Source organism: Girardinichthys multiradiatus, chromosome 4 (assembly GCF_021462225.1).
Source record: "Girardinichthys multiradiatus isolate DD_20200921_A chromosome 4, DD_fGirMul_XY1, whole genome shotgun sequence".
NCBI classification, from domain to species: Eukaryota; Metazoa; Chordata; class Actinopteri; order Cyprinodontiformes; family Goodeidae; genus Girardinichthys; species Girardinichthys multiradiatus.
The window spans coordinates 47388533-47411804 of NC_061797.1; the positions used below are offsets into that span (position 1 = coordinate 47388533).

Below are 23272 nucleotides of genomic sequence, written 5' to 3' on the forward strand. Positions count from 1 at the left end.
AGCAAAAGCTCTAAAATAATTACAGCTCTCCTAAAACAGTCAATCTGTATGAGGATATTAGTTTGAGTGTAGTTAACTAGTGGAAAGCATTTGAGTGAGAGTCGAGCTCTAACGGCTGTAGCTGTTAAGTTAAAGCTTTGAATCTGCTGCAGATAATTTTGAATGCATCTCGTTTTTTTTCCTCTAAATTAGCTTCTCTTAGCACAGTTTGCACTTCAGTTTTTCTAAATCTCATACAGCAGTCCAAGTTGAGCAACACAACTGAAGACACCCTCAAGTCACATGTTAATCAATACATTGATTCACAGATTTATACAAAGTTTGACATCCATGACAGCCAGACAACCAATAACATCTAAAGTGATGAGTCTGTATAAAACTGAATCCCATCAATAACAGTCTTATTTGGTGTCTTAGTAAAAGACTTGACCTCATTACTCATTCTTTCCACCTTGAGGGAAATGAGTTAGACATAACGAGAACAGCAGTCCTTTTTATAATCAAGCACCAAGTCTTTCTGATGGATGATTCAAGCTTCCTGGGCTTGTTGCTTTAAAAAAAGTAAAATACCCTGAAGTTACAAGAGTGCACCACCACCACCTAGTGGCGCCAAATAGCACACACAAACCAAACTGGACCTCAAACACATTGTCAACATCTAGAACAGGACCAGGACCTTTTCAACTGCACTTTTTCCTCCACAGCTAAAATATAAAATCTGTCTATCGTAATAATAATATTATTAAAGTCTATTTCCTTTTAGTGATTTTAGAAATGAATGAAACTTTATTTTATGGAATGAGGCCAGCTGACTGAGGCCTTTCCAGAAATATGGAAAACGATGATAGACGGGTTGCCCATTTAGAAGTATAAAGCTAAAAAACATGAATTGTACTATTGGTGACATTCTGTTGTAGAAATTCAATGCAGAAGAACTGCTAAACACCCTTTTTCATTGCCATCATAATCAAAACATTTCTCGTTAAGAGCCAAATGTGCCTCTGGAGCCGCAGGTTGGAAACCCCTGATCTAGATGAGGGCATTTTGCATTCTTCTAGTCATTTTAATAGTTCTCCTCCCCTGCTTTCAAAGTTTTCCTCTGAACCTTGGATGTGTTTCTGTCCCATCCCCATGTCCTACCAGTACAGTCAATGATGTAGTGTTTGTGCCCAATTAATGAGCACACACACTTTTACACATGATCTTTAGATGAGATGTTTCAGGTAAGAAAAACAGGTAATCTGAACAGTACAGTGATTACGACTAACGCTAGTATGGATCACGTTTTTTAATGCACAGACTCTCCCAAGATGAAAAACAGAGACCCTTTTACAAAATGTGACACAGAAGAGGGAAGCATTATACCAGGTGACTTTAACTGAAGGGGTTGTGGTTGTTTGCTCTGGGCACCGCTGGATAGAACCAGATGCCTGAATCATTTGGCAAATAGTACCCTCTGCTGGGAAATGTATTAAACGCTACCAGACACCTGCTTCTCGGAAGCCCTGAAAGGCAAGTGAGGAAAAGAAAATATTGATTAGAATATTTCTAGCTCATCCATTTATTTAGGTTCATTTTGATTGTGACTTGATACTCTAGTTCCTCAGAAAATCAGAACATTAGATGAAACCAGGAAAATATGATTTTTAATGCAGAGTTGTTATAGCCAAAAGCAGCCATGACTACTGACATGATTTATCCAGCACACGGTCGTTGGTAACCACGACAATAAGGCGAAGCCACATAATGTCATAGCTGAAGAAGCTGGGTGTTCACAGAGAGCTGTCTAAAAGCACGTTAATGGAAAGCTGAGCGGAAAGAAAACACTCTGTAGAAAAAGGTACACAAGCAACAGGGATAATTACATTTTTTGTGTTGAGCCCCTCCTGAACCGGAGACACCGTGAAAGCATCTCTGCTGGGTTTGGAGAACAAGGACTGGACTGTTTCACAGTGGTTCAAATTCAGATGAAAGTAAATTCTGCATTTGATCTGGCAATTAAGGTTCCACAGTCTGGAACGGGAGTGGAGAGAAGCAGAACTGAAGTTGTTTGAAGTCCAATGTCAAGTTTCTCCAGTCAGTGATGATTTGGGGAGCCATACCATCTACTGTGTTAGTCCACTGTGTCCATCCACCCATCTCCTATACCTGCTTCTTCTGTACAGGGCCACAGCAGAGCTGGTGCCTGGCTCCAGTGGTCTACAGGCGAGAGGTGGGGCAACACAGAGACACACAGGACAAACAACCACACACATTCATACCTAAGGGCAATTTAGAGTGACCAATTAACCTAACAGTCATGTTTTTGGACTGTGAGAGGAAGTAGCAGTACCTGGAGAGAACCCACGCAGGCACGGAGAGAACATGCAAAGTCTTTGCAGGAATATCACTGGTCGGGGGTCAAACCCAGGATCTTCTTGCTGCAAGGCAACAGTGCTAAGCACTGCGCCACCGTGCAGCCCTTCCACTGCGTTTCCTCAAATCTTAATCCAGAACAGCCGACCAGGAAATTATAGAGGACATGATGCTTCTGACCATGAGCTTGATTGGCCAGCAAAGGCAAGTGAATTTTAGGTTTTCATTCGATGTAAAACCTAGACAACTGTTAAAGTAACTAGAATTACAATTAAAGAAGTAATCGTTTGTAAGTTAATGACAATGGATAAAAAAGTACCATCTTTCATATTTCTGCTTAAAATCTACGGAGCCCGTGAGGGGACATGGGGGAATTATTTTTCTTTTGGGACGCAACAGTTGTTAATCACCTTGAGAAAGCTGTGTATTTTGGAACAGCAGCAGATTTGACAAACTGCTCACAAAACAAACAGCACTGATATGGCATTGATATGGTTTATTTGTCATATGCAGGTTAACATGCAGTCAACAATGCAATTAAATGCTTAGGATAGGAAGAACCGTTCAACTCACTATAAAAACAAAAGTTGCGTGCAAAAAAAGTACACATCATGCAGCAGTAATTAGCAAATAAAGTGTCACAGATGTGGTTTCGTGCAGCATTATTGTCCAGAGTTCAGTAGTTTGACAGCATGTGGATAATAACTGTCTTTAAGACTGATTGAAGATCATTTTATTTAAGGCCGATTTCAAAATAAAACTCAATAAATCTCAAAAACGGGTCTCCCACAAAGTATTGCGAGATAACGCAAAGACTATTGCGTGGGAACGCAAACGTATTGCGAACGGATGCAAAAGTATTGCGTGGGAACGCAAATGAAAAAAATTCCCCCATTTCCCCTCTCGGGCTCCGTACCGTAAAAATCCCCCAAATAATAGAAACAATATATATTTCATAAAAGTCTTTATTCATAAACTTGATGCAAGTTTACAAATTATTTTACATTGTCAAAACCACCCTTGCAATAGGAAAGAAAAAGAAACCAAACCAAAGCATGCTTACAGTGCATAACTTTAGAACCCGGCCACCGCAGCTAATGATGCAAGATAAAGAGCCCATTATCAGGCTTGTTCAGGCCTCGGACCAATGTGTCACTTGTCTAATCTGAGAAGTCCTTGTTAGTCCGAAAGGTGCTGGTGTAAGAGAAGCTGTTTCTCTGTGCACCAATATTCCAAAAACCAGCTTCATGTATGTCAGCTGCTGTTATTTACTGGAATAAACCTGGCATCCATGAAGGCAGACCAAGTGGAGGAGATAACCAGTCCACATGTCTCCATATCTGGCCTCTGCACTGATGCAGGGGGGGGGGGGGGAGCCACAACAAATTACATTTGTAGTCTTTTTTTTAAACCACCCCAACACTCTGTTTCCCACAACACGGAGGGGGATTTATACCCACTACTATATTGACATGCAAAAAACAGCAATATCAAAGAGAAAGGGTACATGTGCTCTGAACCCTTCAACAAGCCAATGGAGCAATCTCTGCCTTACACTTCTGATCATTCTGAACACGTCATTTAAAATCTTTAACCATATGTGGAATGCAATGTCAAAACACATGGTGTAACGTAACAAAAACAGGGCGGGAGAAAAACAGATCGAGACATTCAATCTTGCCATCAACGATGGCCTGAACCAATGTTTTTTGCAAAGTTGAGTGTGCAGTATGTATTCCTGAGTTTGCTTGTCCAGAAATGCAAGGGAGGGCCAAACAATGTAAGCAGAATGGGATGAATACATTACAAACACATTACAACAGCTAACAATCATGCCTATGACCTGGTAGTTTGCTTCATATAAAAAACAAACCTTGCAGGAAAACAATTGCCAGGTGAGCTGAGCATGGACAAGCTTTATTTAAACCAATCTGGAGTTGGTTGTCACTCTGGAAACCCAAAAATCAAGTCAGAAATGAGGATTCACTGCATGAAATGGCAAAACTAAGCCTTCTACGCAGGTTATCAGGATGATGTACTTAAAAAAAAAAGCAAGTAATCACACAACAGAACACCTACAAAAAAACATGTCACCGCATTACCTGGAATGCTCCACAGTTTTCTGCATATTACCCACATTACATCAAAGCCTCAACACGCTGAGGGGTACAGCCGCGTTGAGAGTGGTCATGAATAGTAAATCAGGGAAGTGTTAATGGGACGAGCTGAAGTTTTCCTGTGGCAGAGCTCAACTAATATTTATTTAACCTGAACAGATTTTCTGGAAACAGAACAGACCCCAGGGTGATCTTTCTGGGCTTGAAGTGAAAATGTTATAATGGAGAAGAGTATTGCTGTGAATCTGTAACTCTGGCTGCGTAATAAAACAGCACTGAGATCACAGAAAAGTCAGAAGTTAAAGGTCACCTTTACCTCAGACAGTTAACTGGGAGTAGTAGTTAGGAAGCGAGCCAGCTTTAAGATGTTTGAAGTTGACAAAAGCTCTGTTCTAATTGTCTTTATTTGAACAAAAATCCCAAGTGTCTCCGCTGCATAGCCGTAGTGAGGTTTAGCTTATTGGATCTGAACGGCTAAACCTCTGGTATGCTACTGACAGCTGTCTAGCAATATTGTAACAGCCACTGTAGTATTGGAGCTCCACTGAAAGACAGGGTTACCAAAAAATAAGATCTGGATAGTAAATCTAAAATAACTGCAGTAGTCAGTAGGCTTGTACAAGGACCTGGTGCACTTTCGCTTCCTTCAGATACTTCTCAAGTATCAATAATGTTACTTTTCTTTATTTTACATTGATCTTAAGCGGTTGCAATGGCCCTGCAAGTCTTAGTCAAGAGTATTCAGTAATACAGTCTCTGCTCAGCCAAAGACCTACACAAGGTTACATTATAAACAATTAAATCCTTTAGCAGAAATACAAATGTACATGTTTACAGTGGAGTTAAAATCAATTACATTACAGTGTGATCTGATCCAAACAAGCCCCTGCTTTGCCTCACCATCGTGTCTGTAATGCTGCCAGACTAGCTGCACACTAAGGATGTCCAGCTGCTGGTTGTGATTATGTTGGTGGTTTTCTCCACATCCTCATCCTCATAATGGCCTGTCCCACGAAACCTGCAGAGGTCCATGTATTGTCCTGCCCTTTCTCAGGACTTTAGACATAGGAAGGGAGAATGCTAACTAGGCTTAGAAGAAGCTTAATTTTTTTCTCCAAAGGAGAAAACCCGGAGGGTCTTGGCATCAAAAAGATGATGGCAATATTAGGAAGGTCGTCTGTGGAAGTCAAAGGCAAGAGGTCTTCCCACCACCAGCATTCTTGAGGTCCTTCCCAGCCATCACTGCATTGTATTAGGAAATGGAGCATGCCAGACTCATATCCAATGTAAGGCAAGAGAGACCGCGTTTGTCAACTGGAGCATCAGACTGCCACTAGTGGAAGAGAAAGCCATGCCACACCTCTTGAACTCAAAGAGTTACCTCAACGTGCTCAATGCCAAACCCCAGGGGGAGATTTTCATGATGTTTAGTCCATCACTTTTATGGGCCATGGAGTACAAAAATTAAGACAGCAGACATACAGTTAGAGATGAGAATCTGAGGAGAGGACATGAACACCTGTAGCCATGGTGTCCAATTTCAGGTGGAGGTGAACGTATCTGTATCTGAGCCTGTTTCTGGCCAGAAAATACACAAGGAATTTGGTTTGGAATTTTAACTGTCATTGAGAGAGAACAATATTACGCGAAGGATAAAAACAACATTGGTCGCAAAAAAAAGAAAGATCAAAGACGTGTGGTCCCGGTGCAGGAAAGGCAACAGTCTCTATTAGCCGTCCTCCTTCGGGGGTGTGTACCAGCCTAGGAAAAAAAAAAAAAAACACAAAATCAACAAAGATGAAAAAACCGAATCAATAATTGTACTTTATAAGTGCATCGTTTTCTGCCTTAAAAGCTTGAATGATTGCAGCAGGTCTTTAGGGTTAATAACAAGGAAGAAACTAACAGAGTGCCTTAAAATCGTATTCATACATGAAGTTTTCACATTTTTCAAAATGACAAACTCCAATGTGTTTTATTTGGATTTTTATAGGATGTAGACAGTGGTGCATAATTATGAACTGCAACGAAAGGGATAAAATCACACTTTAACATTTTCCATCGATTTAAAGCAAAACAAACAAAAAAAAAAAAACAACAGGTTTGCATTTATACTTATTAATATCTAGAAATCATCTCATTAATAAATAGAGTTCAATAGTTCTGTTCTGAGTAACTTAGAGGGTTTTAGAGAACAATAGTGGCATGCAGACAAGTTAGGGATTAAGTTAAAAGCAGAGTTGGGCTATAAAACAAGCTTTGAGCATCTCATGGAGCACTGAACAATGCAGGAACTGAAAATGGAAAGAGCATGGCACAACCTAAAACCTACTAAGACAAAGGTCACACTTCTAAACGGAGAGGTTAGGCAGCAAAAATACTAATTAGATAAGGGTGGCAGGAAGAAAGGCATTGCCACAAGCAACATCGAGGCGGAGGCAGCATTATGCTGGAAGGCTTTTCTTCAGCAGGGACAGAGAAGCTGGTCAGACATGATGGAAACATGGACGGAGCTAAATACAGAGCGATCCTGGAAGAAAACCAGTTACCGGGTAGTATGCTATGTAACCAGTGGAAATGTAGTAAAAGAGAGAAGAAGCGCTTCACGTAACACCAGAAATGTCAGTGTCCACTACCAAAAACATTTCTCATCACGTGATTTTTTTTCTTGCAAAGTTTCAGATTCATAACAATGAAACAATGAAGAGGTTAAAGCTTATTGGCTCTCTGTAAAGGATCTAAAACTGTACCTAGATACAATTTCAGACTCTTAGCAGTAAAAAAAAAGCTTGTTAACGCATACAATCAAAACTTTGTAACACATTTCTCTTGCTTTTTTTCTGCTAATCTCTTCGTTCTGTTCATGAAGAACCGAATTATTTGTGCGTTAAATGTTTGAACCGTCAACTTTGTTCAATCTAAATGGAACACGACCCGCGCAGTCTGTGCCAGGTTACAAAAATTCAGAGGTGTAGACCAGGTGCTGCAACCGCGCGCGACGCCCTTGCGATTGTATCACTCTTGGCGCACGCACCCTTGCACCCTGTTCAACGCGTCACGTATAAACCCAGCTCGACTGTAACATGGCAAAATGTGAAAAACTTTTATGATTTGTGAACTATGCAATGAATGCATTTAACTATTAGAGCAGCTGCTAGAACGCCTTTTTTTGTTGTTCGGTTCAGCAAAAAGTAAATATAACACAATGAAATAAAACATGTCTGACACTGCATTGCTATAACGCTACCCCAAGATTTACACTACCCAAAGGGTTCCCGGTTTAAAGAAACATTTTATAGCACTCACAAATATTCCTCAAACCTTTTATGAATGCAGAAATTTAATAACACCCATACAATAAAACATGCAGTATGTTTCCATTTATATCTACCATTAGAAATAGTGTAAAATCATTTGGACACTACTAAAAAACACACCCAAAGCATAAACCTGTGAACAATGTCTATATAAATGGTATCCATGTTAGTGACTGCATCATCATTTGTCAGCTTTAAAGCAAGGAAGAGATTTGGTTTCAGTTCACAAGGTCAATCAAATACACTAAAAACAAAACGGAGTGAGATACTCGCCATTCTTTTCATGAATCTGAACCAGGGATTTGTAGGACTGTTGTGCTCTGGCAAGATTGTACTGGTTCTGTATAAGGAGATGCAAATAAAGACAAAGTTAGGTGTCAACAGGAGAACTGTGTTACACACATGGACAAAATTGTTGGTACCCCTCAGTTAATGAAAGAAAAACCCACAATGGTCACAGAAATAACTTGAATCTGACAAAAGTAATAATGAATAAAAATTCTATGAAAATGAACAAATGAAAGTCAGACATTGTTTTTCAAACATGCTTCAACAGAATTATTTAAAAAAATAAACTCTTAAAACAGGCCTGGACAAAAATGATGGTACCCCTGAAAATAATGTGACCAAAAGGACACATTAAATCAAGGTGTGTCCATTAATTAGCATCACAGGTGTCTCCATTCTTGTTATCAGTCAGTGGGCCTATATTTATATGGCTACAGGTAGTCACTGTGCTGTTTGGTGACATGGTACCACACTCAACATGGACCAGAGGAAGCGGAGGAAAGAGTTGTCTCAGGAGATTAGAAAGAAAATTATAGACAAGCAAGTTAAAGGTTGTAAAACCATCTCCAAGCAGCTTCATGTTCCTGTGATTACAGTTGCACATATTATTCAGAAATTTAAGATCCATGGGACTGTAGCCAACCTCCCTGGACGTGGCCGCAGGAGGAACATTGATGACAAAACAAAGGGACGGATAATACGAACGGAAGAGCCCAGAAAAACTTCTAAAGAGATTAAAGGTGAACTTCAAGTTCAAGGAACATCAGTGTCAGATCGCACCATCCAACGTTTGAGGCTAAGTGGACTTAATGGGAGACGACCAAGGAGACCATTGTTGAAAACAAATCATAAAAAAGCCAGACTGGAATTTGCCAAACTAGATGTTGACGAGTCACAAAGCTTCTGGGAGAATGTCCTATGGACAGATGAGACAAAAATTAAACTTTTTGGCAAGGCACATCAGCTCTATGTTCACAGACAGAAAAATGAAGCATATGAAGAAAATAACATTGTTCCTACTGTGAAACATGGAGGAGACTCTGTTATGTTCTGGGTCCGCTTTGCTGCATCTGGTACAGGGTGTCTTGAAGCTGTTCAGGGTATAATGAAATCTCAAGACTATCAAGGGATTCTAGAGAGAAATGTGCTGCTCAGTGTCAGAAAGCTTGGTCTCAGTCCAGACCCAGTCATGGGTCTCGTAACAGCATAATGACCCAAAACACGCAGCTAAAAACACCCAAGAATAGCTAAGAGGAAAACATTGGACTATTCTGAAGTGGCCTTCGATGACCCCTGACCTAAATCCTATTGAGCATCTTTGGAAGGAACTGAAACATGCTGTCTGGAAAAGACACCCTTCAAACCTGAGACAACTGGGGCAGTTTGCTCATGAGGAGTGGGCCAGAATACCTGCTGAGAGGTGAAGACGTCTCACTGATGGTTATAGGAATAATTTGATTGCAGTGATTGACTCAAAAGGTTGTGCAACAAAATATTAAGTGAAGGGTACCATCATTTTTGACCAGGCCTGTTTCATGAGTTTATTTTTTTAAATAATTCTGTTGAAGCATGTTTGAAAAGCAACGTCTGATTTTCATTTGTTCATTTTCATAGAATTTTTATTCATTATTACCTTTGTCAGATTGAAGTTATTTCTGTGGCCATTGTGGGTTTTTCTTTCATTAACCGAGGGGTACCAACAATTTTGTCCACGTGTGTAGAATGACATGTCAAAACAAAAGCATGGTTCTTCAAAAAAACTGCAATATTCCAGAAACGCAGCAGTTTGGGACAAATACTTACATGTGAGGAAAATAAGTTCATAAAACAGTGACTGAAGACGCTGTTTGTTAGATTATGGGACTTTTTTAATACCAGCATGATTTAAAATTGAGACGCAGCTGAATCGTTTTTTTGGATCCATCATGTGGCTCAAGTGTTTTTACGCCTTGGCTACCAGGACAGGTCTTAGATTCAATACGCACTTGATTAAACTTTCTTCGCTATTCCTTTTCTGTTGGAAATAACAGTGATTACCTCATGTTACATATATTGGCTTCGATTTTTGTTTGTGTCAATGGCCAACTATGAAGTTGTGGTATAATCAAGAACGTGAGGGTCTCATACCAGCCCATGCCTACTTTCTACAGTATAGTAAGCTTCAAAAACATTGATGGCATATTTTAGTAAACTGTTAAAAACTCTGTTTTTAAACAATGCAAACTTTCACACGCTGTAAGCGTTGGGAGGATGACTTAAAAAGACCAGATTATTATTTGCTTAAACATACAATAAACAGGTATAAAAAGGAAAACATTTTGCAGGTTTGCAAATATCAATAGAACAAATACAAGGACACATACAAATTTAAGATTCAACTAAATGTAATTTAAGACATAGTAAGAGAAATTTTGTATTTACGGCTTTATAAAGTAATTTATTCAGATTATTGAAAGGAGACATATGCAAAATCCAAGGTTTTAGCCTTTAAATACATTTTGTTGTGTACTCGGGAGTCTGTAGGAGTGCAGAAAAGATGAATTTAGTCTCTCCAGGTGCTGCAGTGATATCTTTATATTCTTTTTGGGTCATATTTTTCAATCTCTTCAGTTTTCTCTATGATCTGTTACGTTTTTCAACTGTTACGTCACAGTGTTTGCTACAGAACAGCTAAACAAAGTCACGGACTTCTGGCTGAGCAATGCCGCCTATCCGCCATTTTTATTTCTCTCCGTGATTTTATAGTCCAAGCTCAAGGACTCCTGCAAGTAGATGAGTCTAAATGTTCGGTTGTTGGGTGTACTACAAAAATGGCCGAACGGGATTTTAACGAAGTGCAGCACTCATTGATCTGGCGGGGGGTGGGGTGTGAACTGGCTCAATAGCATTTAAAGAGACAGCACCAAAACGAGAAGCTCCGAGTAGTACCTCAGGGCTGGGATAAAAAATATATATATATATCTATATATATATAGATATATATATATAGATATATATCTATATATATATATATATATAGATGTGATAACTTCATCAATTCTTGAGTAAATCTCTTCTTTTTATTATTTTTTTGCATTCAATGGCACACACATTTATATTTTTAACTAAATAATGGCCCAGTAGTTATTTTATTGAGTCATTTATTTCTGTATTTATTCTTAATTATGGCAGGATTGGTCCTCCATAATATAGACCATAACTGAATGATTAAAATGGGAAAAGGGACGGATTTAAAAGCATCATATGTCCCCTTTAAATAAATTGAATAGCATAGAGACCTTAGAAAAACTGTTTGAGTAAAAGAATTAATTTTTTTATTTTAAAAATAATAAACTTAAAAATTACCTACTTCAACCTTGGATTTGGAGACAAATTTGCTATTTTCTCCTAACAGCAGGCAACGTGTTTATTGGTATCTTGATTGGTCCTAAATAAATAGTCTAGACTCTTCTGGCTCCATTTTGTATAAATATGCCATTTAGTTCATTTTAATGGTCCTTACTTCCTCTTCCACACTTCCTAAAGTGATTTGTTTGTGTTTATAACAACCCTATAGCACACATTTTTCTGGGCCCACAAAAAAAAGGTTTCATGTTCAAAATTTTAAAAAAAGGAATGTCTACAATTATTTAGTTCTTTAAGGCCACCATAAAATTGTAACTTTGAATTTAAACCATCCCGACTCACTTTGTTGGCTCCAAACTGCACTCTAGCTTTTCCTTTGACTAAAGTGGCATTGATCTGCATGATGACAGACTCAATGGAATAGGCACTGCTCCAACCCTGTAGTAAGGAAACAAGGACAATAAGAGGAGGTTGAACAGATGCACAAAAAAAGCAGCAAACACATGCAAAAACAATATTCCCATTGAGGTGTAAATAAAATATGCTTAAGCTATTTTTTTAAGCATACCTGCTTAGTGAGAAGTTCCATGCAAAGGGCGCCTCCTCCAAGAACGTAACTGAGGGAGGGAAACAAAAGTATTTATTGTTGAAATGAAAGTTGGGGCCAAAGACTGATGATGGAAAACAGCAGTGGAAGAAAGAACAAAGAGTCCAGCAAACAACAGAACGTACCCTCCAGAAAGCACAGGGGACACTACTCTGACAAAAGGTGGATCAAAGGGGAAATTATCCTGTGAAGGCAACCACCAAAAATGATTGCATTAACAGACGTCAAAGACTGCGAAGTTCTAAATATTGCCATTTATTGAAAATCGGCCTGACTCACTTTATATGAGAAGTTTAATAAAATGTAATCCATTCCTTCCTTCTCCTTTAAGACTTGTAAATCACTGTGTAAAGGGCTATCTGGATCCACCCTATTAGACAATAAAAATAACAATTAGACCAAACTTATGATGAACCAGACAAAAACAGACACTAAATATCAGATACTTACGTTCTCAGTTTGACGTGCCATTCATACAGGCTGTCATTAACAAGCTCAACTGAATAAATCCCTGCAAATGAACATTATATTAATAAGCAGCTGATTCAAAATCATGTTCAAGTCTACAATCACAACCCATTGCAAGGTACAGACCGAAAAATATTTAATCTCGACTCTTAGTCCATTAAAAGGCAAATATCCTATTTTAGACACAAAACCCATTTAAATATTGAGGTTATGAGGTTGCAGCAGATAATTTCAAAAGCCCTTTTTGAAAACAGAAAAGCATCTCTTAAAATGGAAGTGAAGTAATTTAAGAAATGTCACCTGGGTCTGCAGTGTGCGATGCCTATTGTTTAAAAAAGGACACAAGCCATTTTCTCGATAAAAAGACATTCATTTAAATGGGAAGATGTCAAATGGATGTCACCGCTCCTTGGAAACAGATGAAAAGGATGGATTTCTCAACCAGGGGGTAAACAGACAGACCACTGAGGCTCACACAGTTGAGCACAAAGTTAATCAGTGAAGAAAATATCTTCTCTTACTGTGGTTTGTACATTTTGTCTGGCCTATGTTAGTACAAAACATCTGCTGTCGGCAGAATGAGATACACCAACAACCGCTCTGCCACCTTGTTTTTCTACTTGTCTCAGCCAAATGAAGGAGTGCATTTGGCTGAGTGCTACAGTATGTTAACTTCCCTTCCATCCAACATGTGTGTAGTAGCAGAATTAGGTGAGTTTTTAGTGCCCAACATGTTTTTGTGGGGAAACTAACTGCAAATACTGGGACTGAAACAATTAATTGGATTAATTGATTGTTGATATAATCATCGTAATCGGATAATCGGCAACTGGAGCATCCAGACTATAAAACAGGCCATTTGGTAAAAGAACAACCTACTCAAAATAGTAATTAGGCCAAAATTTTACAAAAAACAAAAAATATATATATATATATATATATATTGCATTTAAGATGAAAAATGTCCTATGTCTGTAAAAAATTCTCTATCCAGAACTCATCAAGTTGCGTAGTTTTGGCTTCACCTGGTTCAAATTTAGTAAAAAATAAATCTCCTATTATTAATCGAAAAAACTAAAGAATCGATTAGCAAAATAATCATTAGCTGCAACCTTGCAGATACACGTGGTGGTGTAAGAGGTGGTGCCCTTTTATCTCCTTCACACTTTTTTGTCTACATTTTTCCGATGACAATGGATATAACATATGTGGACAACAAATCTCAACAGAAATAAAAAGGAGAAGTGTAAATGATGATGTTTGCCCATTAATAAAAAGGGAGGCAAAACAAAGGATGGCGCCTGTAATTACGCTTAAAATCACACAATTCAGCTTTTAAAAGGTCAAATATTTTTACAAACTAAGCAAGTTCAGATGAGGATAAGGAGCTCTAAGAAAAAAAAAAAAGAAAGTCATGCAACATTCCTCATCTGACCATGGAAACATCATAACTCTCACAACAAAATACTGGAGGTAGAGAGTTTTAATAGTCACAAAGAGAAGACAACACGGTCTTTATGATTTCTGTGTATTTGTACCATTTTCTTGCATTTTCAACCAAACAAAAGCTTCACGTTGTTTACATACCCGTCTTATAACTCTGAGACCGATAGATTTCTCTCAGTTCCTTCATCAGGCGGTCAGAGGCTTGCACTGAACCAGATACAGCTCCCTGCAAGATGTAACACAATAAAAGGCACACATAACCTCCAATTTACATCTGCCATTTGTACGCAACATCAGCTGACATGAATTACATGCATGCTGGTCTGGATGCTGACATCTACATCAGTGTATGTTTCAGATCCAGATCAGATTCAAATATTTGTAGGAACAAAACAAGTTAATGAGCAGCAGGCATTACTGATTTCATGGTTACGAGGTTGAATTTTATTTTGACATATTTGAAATACAGACTTGGCTGAGCTGCTGGTTCATTTTCTAGAAATCTCTGATCAGGTTCTAAAGAAAATTCAACACTTTTTATTCATTTTCTGCTACCTTAGGAGGCAAAGGCTAGAAAAGAAAATCTGCCCTAATTGTCACAGAAGTAGGTCACAGTACCGTCTATCAAGTGTTCAAAATGTAACAGATGGAAGTTAAGCATCCTAATTTAAACATTTGTTCATGCCAACCTGCATTTAAATGTGTGAAATTCATCTGAAATATCAGTAATGAGAGTGAAATAAAAAAGAAAGTATCACGTTTAAGTGGTCTTGTCTCTGGTTCTTTCGGATCTTCTCAAGGATCGCCAGATTCTCTTTCTCAATGCCATCATCCTCAGACTTCTTCCCATCCACCGGCTCCTCTTTCATTTCATAATGGTCCAGGTCCTCAATGTCCTGGTAAGTTATTAGAAGTTGTCTTTCAGAGATTTTAAACTAGCGTTCTCCAGATGTAGAAAATATAACACAAAGATCAATGATCAGGGCTGATGGTTGCCAAAAATAGGAAATAAAACTTACTTCTTCACAATATGTTCGATTATACACAGATTCAGACATTTGATTACAGATCATTACAGTTACATGTGTGTGGGGCACAAAAACTATCTTTCTAAAAACAATTTCAAAAGCAGAAAATCATTACAAACAACATATGGACAACTTCTAATAGTTGAAAAGGATCAAAAGGAAGCGTTTTTTAGCAATGACACCAAACAGCATGTTTAGAACAAAGTTAGTAACTTACTTCCCCCATTTCTTCCTCCTCTTCCTCTTCAGATGTGACCTCCTCAGTCCCATGCTACACACACAAACAAGACTTTGTTTCAAGGAAACCGCATTAGTCTGCAAGACAACTGATTAGTCCTTCCAATGTATTCTACAGAGAATCCCCTCTGGAACTGACATACTGAGAAACACTGGCAACAGCCTAAGGGTGAGCGATATGGCAACAGTGTGTATCATCTACCCGGCCCACACTAAAAATCACAATCATATTGTATTCCTCGTTGCCTGCATAAAAACAGAGCTCTTAGAGAAGATACAATAGAGTATTTAGGTCCAGAATCTAAACAAGTCTCAGAACGTTTCTCAACAGATTTTAATCTGTGCGATTTGGCCAACATGTGTCAACATGTGACATTTAAAAGATATGTTGACATACTTAAGAATTGAAGTACAAGGCTGGGAAAAAGTATTTGCTCTCTTACATTTTTTTGTTTTGCATTTTTAATATCAGACAAAAAAAATATATAAAATAAAGAAAATACAAAATACAGTTTTCAAATCGTTCTTATTATTAAGTAAAACAAGCAACCCAAACTATCCTGGCCCGACTGTGGAGCCATTTTGGCTCTCTGCTGTTTGCATAATTATTTCAATTTAGCTCCATTAGAGGGTTTTTGAGCATGAACATCCTGTTTAAGGTCACAGCATTTTAATCGGATTCAAGTCCATCCTTTGGCTAGGCCATTCCAAAGCCTTGATTCATGTTTGTTTTTTCAGAGCTGATCAGATGTGGACCTGCTGATGTGTTTTGGAGTATTGTCCTGCTGCATAATCCAAGCGTGCTTGGACTTAAGGTCACAACGTGATAGCTGGACATTCTCATGTAGATTTTATGGCTCTAACATTTACAGCACCCCAGACCATACCTATGTTTGACATTTAATATGGCATTATTTTTCCTGAAATACCTTGATTTTAAGCAGGATGTAACCTTGACCGAGGTAGGAGTGTGCTGTGCTTCAGATGCAGTTTTGGGTTCTTCAATTTGTAAAACTTTCCAAACTGAAAAATCCCAATGACTTTGTCTCTTATCTGTTCTTTTTTTTAGATTGAGACTTGATATGTAGGTTTCTAAGGTCTTAAAGCCTGTTCCATGTTATCATATATTTTAGGTTGAGGTGATTTCCCTAATCCTCCAGGTCTGGGTGAGGCTAGTGAAATTGAACCAAGAAATGTGGCTGATCACAGCTAATTTATGATTTATTGAAGGAGGCCATTACACTTTCACTATGAAATCATCATTTGTAAACTGTTTTTTGTATTTAATCTTTGTTTGATATTACTCTTTGTTTGTTGATCTGAAAGATGCAAATGTGACTAAAGAAAGTCATGTTAAAAGATTTCTTCGGAGAAATGTATATTCTGACTTAAACAGCTTTAAACAAGTCGAAACATTTACGATAATTTAAAAGAGCAAATTATGGGAACATTGCTCAGATAAAGCCAACATTTATTACATTATCATGATCAGAGTATCAATAATACTGCATGCAAATTTACAGTCGTTTAAATGATCATGGTTTTTAAATGTAGTGTAACAGTGGAGCCAACTGTATTCAGGCTTGCAGGTCAAACATCATTGCCATCGTTATCATTATAATCACCATACATAGTAGCCGCAGTCTCTAACCAAACCTTCTGTCTTTTAACGAGACATGTTTGGGTGAGATTATCTATACAAATGCATAAATAAAGTAGAAAAACATGTAGATTAGCAAAATCTGCAAATATGTTTAAGGGAATGATAGTAACTCCTATTAAATAACCAACCAAAAAGAGAGATTTATGCAGAAAAATGATTTTAAATGTTGGAAATACTTTAAGACATTCAACAACTCTGTACATAAAAGGGCACGTTTTTAATTGCCTAATTTACATCACTCACGATCACAGCCAGCATTAAAATTGTTTCTTCATGTTTTTACAAGCAGAGATGAACTAAATTAGCAAATTTGAAAACTGGCCTTTTTTTTAATCATTTCAGAAAAAAATGAAACCCTGAAGCCTGAATACACACAGCAGCTAGCATTAAATTTATTGTGATTTTACAAGCAGAGAGGATAAGCCAGTTTCTTTTATTAAGTTACAAAATATACTGTATATGCTTAGGCCTCTTACTGAGAAGGCTGGAGGGAGGTTGGGTCTGGGTTCATCTGTTGACGCTATGAAAAGAGGTCAAACTGCTTCAGCTACAAAGTCTGAGTGTTTTGGTTGACTTGTCAAGTATGAGCAGACTACTGGTCACAATGTTGACCAGGAGTCTGACAAGCTGGTTACAACTGGAACAGGCTTAAACCAGACCATTCAGATAACCATGCCTGCAAATGCATTTACTTGGCATTAACCAAAAAAATTATCTTTGAAAATTATTTCCTGTGCAACTATGAGTGCACAACTACATCAGACAAAGATCTGGTGTTCTTTAGTGGTTGAAATATCCTCACTTTACTTTGACTGAGTCTGCTTGCTTCGGCAGCGAAACATCTGAGACACAGCAGCAAAAGATATATAACTAGGGCAGTAACCAAATGCAGTTAAAATAGGAAATTATTTTCATATAAAAAGGGAAAATGATTCACCATCTTTATTCTTCATATACCCCCTCCCTACAGAAGTCCATGAACATGCTAGGACCTTTGGTAAATTAGAAGTGAATTAAAAATGGCACCTTAATTAAAAGTAATCCCATGGTTTCACCAGCATGAACTTGGGTCACTTACCTTTCGGTCTTGTCCCACTGGTCCTGCAGGCAGGGGCTGGTCTAGCATCTCCACATCAGGATGTTGAGGAAGGTTGTACAACCGACAAAGGTCGCAAATCAGTTTTTTTAACTGCTGCAAAAGCTAGAGAGAAAAACCACAACGATAAAGACACTGATTCAGATAAACAGTTCATGTTTGCAAATTCAACTAACTACAGATATTTTAAAGCAACATCACTATAGATATAGTGTCAATATTTTCCCCCACAGACTCAAAACTATGAATGAAAAGACATTCATCTTGTTTCATACTCAATTTTAGAAGATTACTTTATTTCAGAACAGTGGAGTAACGAAAAGCAGTTTATAAATGAATGTAGAATAAAGCTTTCTGGGTACAACTGATGCGTGAGCAAGGCTATAAACAAAATAACTGTAGTAGTACTGCAAACAAATGTAGTGAGCCTAAAAATGTAAATGTACAGGCAAATGGATTTCAGTCATTACCCAATGAAGACTGGATGCAACTGACAATTTTAAACATAAATATCATTAATTGGTCATTTTATGGCATTCTAAAAAACTATATAAAAAATTAAACATTTCATTGCTCTATGACAGCATGAAAATCATTTAACAGATAATAGAAAACACAACGGATAAAAACAAACGCTTTAAAGACCTAGAATAATCTTTTGGAATGATAAAAAGTGCATGATCTAACAGCATTTTTATAGCTTGTGGCAGAAAGGTGCTTCAGCCTTTCATGCTGCAGTATCTTTTGCCTGTGATCAGCAGCTCAAAAAGTTCACTGAGAGGAGTTTCAGACAATGTTCAGAGCCCCTTTCCTGCAAAGACACTAAAACATCCAGAATAGGGTGTAGGAACACTCCAATAACCTTTCAGCTCCCCTCACTATCCTCTGCTAAGCCCTCTTGTCTGCCATGTAGCAGCTGGAGAACCACACTGAGATCCAGCATCTTATAACCATTGGTCATCAGACTGGATGAAAAACGTCCATCTGTCGGGTACGCATCGATGTATGGTTGGTACATACCGTACATCCAGCAGCAGAAAGCAATATTTTACACCAAAAATGTCGGAATTGATCAAATCTGCAAAGGTATGGAGAGAACGCCCCCCCCCCATCAAAAATCTCTCACTGACCCAGGTTAATGAAGTGAACTGATACTGTGTCTGCAGACAGCATTTTAAATGTTGTGTTAACTCTTAAAAGGTTAGGCAGCTACCAGTTAGATCGTCTTTGCAAATTGGTGCCCTCAAAAAATACCACCACCAAGACATCTGTGTACATGAAAAATGCAGATCTTATCTACTCACAAAAAGCAAGCTTCCTCTTTACCTAACATACATCTACAGCAGCTCAAAACCGGCAAGAGAACATTAGAAAAGATATTTAAGGCTATTTAGGTATACGATGCAATATGAAAAAGATAGGCTAACAAATCGCATAAGCCTAGATACAAAAAAAAAAAAAAAAGAAATTACGAAAGAGATGTACTTCTTTCTCTCTGTAGTATCAATAACTTCAGCCATTGCCTAACATAGATGAATTATGATGACTGGTGTTGTGAGAAGGCCTTGCTATTGTAACCAAATCAAACAAAACATGTTTCAGAGTCATAGTTTAACTGGAGCGCTTTCCTGACAGAGAACCATGCTCCAAGTAGCCTTTGCTATAACTGATGTATTTTTATATCTATCGTTTAATCCAACTATTTTTACTTTCCCTCTGCTGAGTCACACTGAGTGAAGTTGCAGTTCTTGATTTTTTGCTGACAAACGTCATGTGCATTTAGGAGCAGTTTCACAATAACTGAGACTGGGGAAGGAGAACTATGTGTACCTGTGAAATAATGGCACCTGGTTATTTCACTCTCCTACAAAAACAATGTAATTAACATAACATATCACTTTATTTCTGTTTTTAGTAGGGATATCCCTTTCGACACTGAAGAAAAAAAAAAAAAACATCACACCCTTACATTGCTTCTCTGCTTTAGTTAAACACAATCCTGAGCTGCATCCCTGTCTCCTGCCCAAACAAACACCACATTGCCAACCCCGTCCTCCGCCTCCCGAAACACAAACGGCAACAAATAAACACTGGTTTAACATCGGCCAATACCGACGTTAAAGTCAATATATCGTGTATCCCTAGTTGTTCAGTACAGTATTTCAATTAAAAATATAGATTTGTACAAAACAAAACGTTAAATTTGACAATCTTATGCTACACCCCACTTACAATATAGTCCTAATTTCTAGTTGAACTGCTGACATCTTATGACATACTAGGTATTATGGCACATGGCCTAAGCAATATACCAATGAGACATGCTGGATATTGCTTTACTGGAGTCACATAACATTTCCTTACAGTAGATCATGAGCCAATTATAGAATATAACTATAAATCATTAACTATCAACTGGTGTGAGGAAAGACACAATGGTATAGAGACACCTGTGATAGACTTCTCCATTTCACCCACAAATGTCTGGGGTGAAGGAACCAAAGCCACAAGTGTTCAACATGGTGAAAGAGAGATGTAGTCAGTCCTTGTAGGGACAGATTAAGTGACAAAACTGCTGTTTTAGGTGTTCATTATCTGTCTGAACTCTAAATAAGCCCAAAAGACAGTTGGGCTGGTAATTCTCCTACTGAAAAGCACTACTTTTAATACTTGTTTAGTGCAGCAGGTAGAATAAGCCAAAGTGCAACGTGTAGTCGCCTTTCTGTCAAATGCCACATACCTTAGAAATACCATGAAAACATTTTGACAGGAGCTAGATCAGTGTTGACTTAGTCTAGATTTATAACAAGTTACATTGAACATATTTTAAATTCGAATGAACTTAAAGCCAACCATTATGATGTACTCAACCACTTTCATCAATATTCTGTTCAATAACACTATACTGCCAATATCTGGGATGACTACAAGCAACACTGGCATCTTGACTTTTCTGGAAGTGCACAGAGAAACATGCTAAAAGGTTCAAGTGGGTTTAACCTACAAGGGTGCTTCCTTTTCTCACATCTTCCAGCCTCTCCAAGACTTGTGCCAAGCTCGGGTCGTCAGAGTCCACAAACCATATTGGTGGCGTAGATGGATATGATTCCTGAAATAAAGAGCGATACGGCATATTTTGGACACCTGCGTTAACACAATTACATAAACATCATTTTATCACAGGATAAAACATAGAAATAAATCCCAAAAAAAAAAAGAATAGCTTAAATGTGAATCAGAGACGACATTTGAATGCTGAACGCTTCGTTAGCCGAATAATAAGATTTCTTCCAGAACGCTGAACACGGAATTTCCCACATAATGTTACACAGACATTTAGCTCATGTCCACAAGGATTAATGAAGCCAAACAGCATACCAGGGGATTATGTGGTTCAAGATGCAGCTTGCTACTTGGTTTAGGTGGTTTACAATCTGACGTTTATTTGCTAACTACAAACAAGGGAAGAGTATTACTAGCTAGATCGCAACACACGAGTTCTTGACTACTTACCGTAATGTTACAGTGGATAATTAGCAACTTTTCTCCAGTTACATTAAACTGGCAGCTCAGTTCGTCGGGCTTCCAATCAATTATCCTGAATCGTTCGTGGTTTGGATCAAAAATGGACTCCAAAAACTTCAGTTCGGCCTTCAGCCCCGACACCGACATCTTCCACACATCTCCGGCTGGGCCGCTGGGGAGAGCGAGAAGTCAGGACTTAGCTTTTAGCTAGCTAGCGCTACAACATAAACTGAGGCAGAAATATGTAGTTAAAGAGCCAGATAACAGCTGACTCAACCGGTAGGTGTATCGGGATGTCCACTGCCAGCTACAGCCTCCGTTCCTGTCAGTTGTAACGTAATCAAACAAAATCTGCTAATGAATTAGCTAGCACTAGCTAGCTTCTAGTTAGCGTTTGAAAACAGCGCAGTGCTTAGCAAACTGCTAGCGTTGTTGTTGTCTTTCCGTCTATTGTTGTTCTCTCTCTATGTTAACAACATTTTAAGGTTCTAACGCTATCCCGTGGCCGTCTTCTTACAATCCTATCGGACAGGTCTTTAACGTTTACTGGACCAAGGAACAGCGACACTATCTTCACAATCTGAGTCAATATCCTGCTATAAGAACAGTGTTTTTCATCCCCGTGCAACTGTAGCTGGCCTCTAGTGGGGTTTAAAGATGGCGTTTGGCATCTCCCCGATCCTGCAGAATCCCACAATTCAGCACGTCCACAGTTTATTAAAGTGTAAAAAAAAAAATAAAAAAAAATCTATGTTTATGGCAGAGCATCATGTGGCTTAACATTTAGATTATATGGTAACTTTGCATTATATATATATATGTTAAAAGATGTGGAGTAACCTTCAACATAGATTTTTTTAATTATATGTTATTTTTGTGCCACCCATTTATGTTATTCAACACATTAATTTATGATACAGATGCATCTCAGCAATTAAAAATGCCACCAAAGGTTTATTTATTTTAGCAATTTAATTACAAGTGTAGTTCATACATATATTGATACACAAAGAGCTATATACAGACCCATTAAATCAGTTAGAAAATTACTGAAAAGTTCATTCATTTCAGTAACTCCATCTCTAAGTGAAACACATTATGATGCTTAATTACATAGGGACTGGTGTTTTCAAGCCTATATTTCTCTTATGATGATTTTCCACTTACAGCTGATGAAAACACAACATTTAATATCGGAATATTACATCAGACCAATATAAAACTATTTTTAATATTATTGTGGGCTTAATGAAAAGTATGTTTAATACCTGCTTTAAGGTTGTTTTTTTCCAGAAGATGCTTTTAATCTTCTGAAAAAGATCATCATCAGAACGCATTTTCTAATTTATTGAATATAAATATATTTCAAGTGTTACTTTCTGATAATAATTATGATGACTTACAGCAGATGTATATCCAATTTAGTTTCTCTGAAATTAGAATATTACTGAAGCCAATTTTTTAAAAAACGGGTTTAATACAGAAATGTTATAGTATGACCATTTTATGGCCTACAAAACCATGGAAAGCTTGACAGTCACCCTGCATTGTAAAAGAAACTGACTGTTTCCACAGTGTTATATCCAGGCATTTTAATGGAGCGTTGATTGGAATTAGGGCTGCACGACATGAGGACACATGAAATCTCAATAAATTCATGAATATTACAATGATGATATCATTTATGGGTAACATGCATTTTCCTGACTGCATCCGCTACTCTCTGTAGGCTTTAGAGGGCACGGACAATATTTTCCATAAATTAGCCTTGGACCAATGA

General features: G+C 37.9%; 1 protein-coding gene across 2 annotated transcripts; it reads right to left on the reverse strand.

The window, feature by feature from the left end:
* Positions 1 to 3302: 3302 nt before the first annotated feature.
* On the reverse strand, positions 3303 to 22172 carry LOC124866983 (ubiquitin-conjugating enzyme E2 Q2-like). Of its 2 annotated transcripts, XM_047363119.1 has the most exons (14): positions 21770 to 22172; positions 21481 to 21664; positions 20972 to 21076; positions 17950 to 18072; positions 15189 to 15242; positions 14702 to 14839; positions 14085 to 14169; positions 12480 to 12540; positions 12309 to 12399; positions 12155 to 12213; positions 11991 to 12039; positions 11765 to 11860; positions 8063 to 8129; positions 3303 to 6233 (listed from the first exon to the last, which is right to left on the reverse strand). In XM_047363119.1, the coding sequence occupies exons 2-14, from the start codon at positions 21637 to 21639 to the stop codon at positions 6202 to 6204; spliced, it is 1119 nt and encodes a 372-aa protein (XP_047219075.1). In that variant the 5' UTR covers positions 21640 to 21664; positions 21770 to 22172; the 3' UTR covers positions 3303 to 6201. The 2 variants fall into 2 exon arrangements, with proteins under 2 accessions (XP_047219075.1, XP_047219074.1); XM_047363118.1 differs by having other exon boundaries at positions 21481 to 22172.
* Positions 22173 to 23272: the final 1100 nt, after the last annotated feature.

Bases quoted from the DNA above. Each gene is read 5' to 3' on its own strand.
- LOC124866983 (XM_047363119.1), bottom strand. From the start codon at position 21,639: ATGTCGGTGTCGGGGCTGAAGGCCGAACTGAAGTTTTTGGAGTCCATT. The intron at 12,541-14,084 runs GTATGTAAACAA...GTTCATTTGCAG, and splicing joins GTCTCAGAGTTATAAGACGG to GGATTTATTCAGTTGAGCTT. The intron at 12,400-12,479 runs GTAAGTATCTGA...ATTGTCTAATAG, and splicing joins TGGCACGTCAAACTGAGAAC to GGTGGATCCAGATAGCCCTT.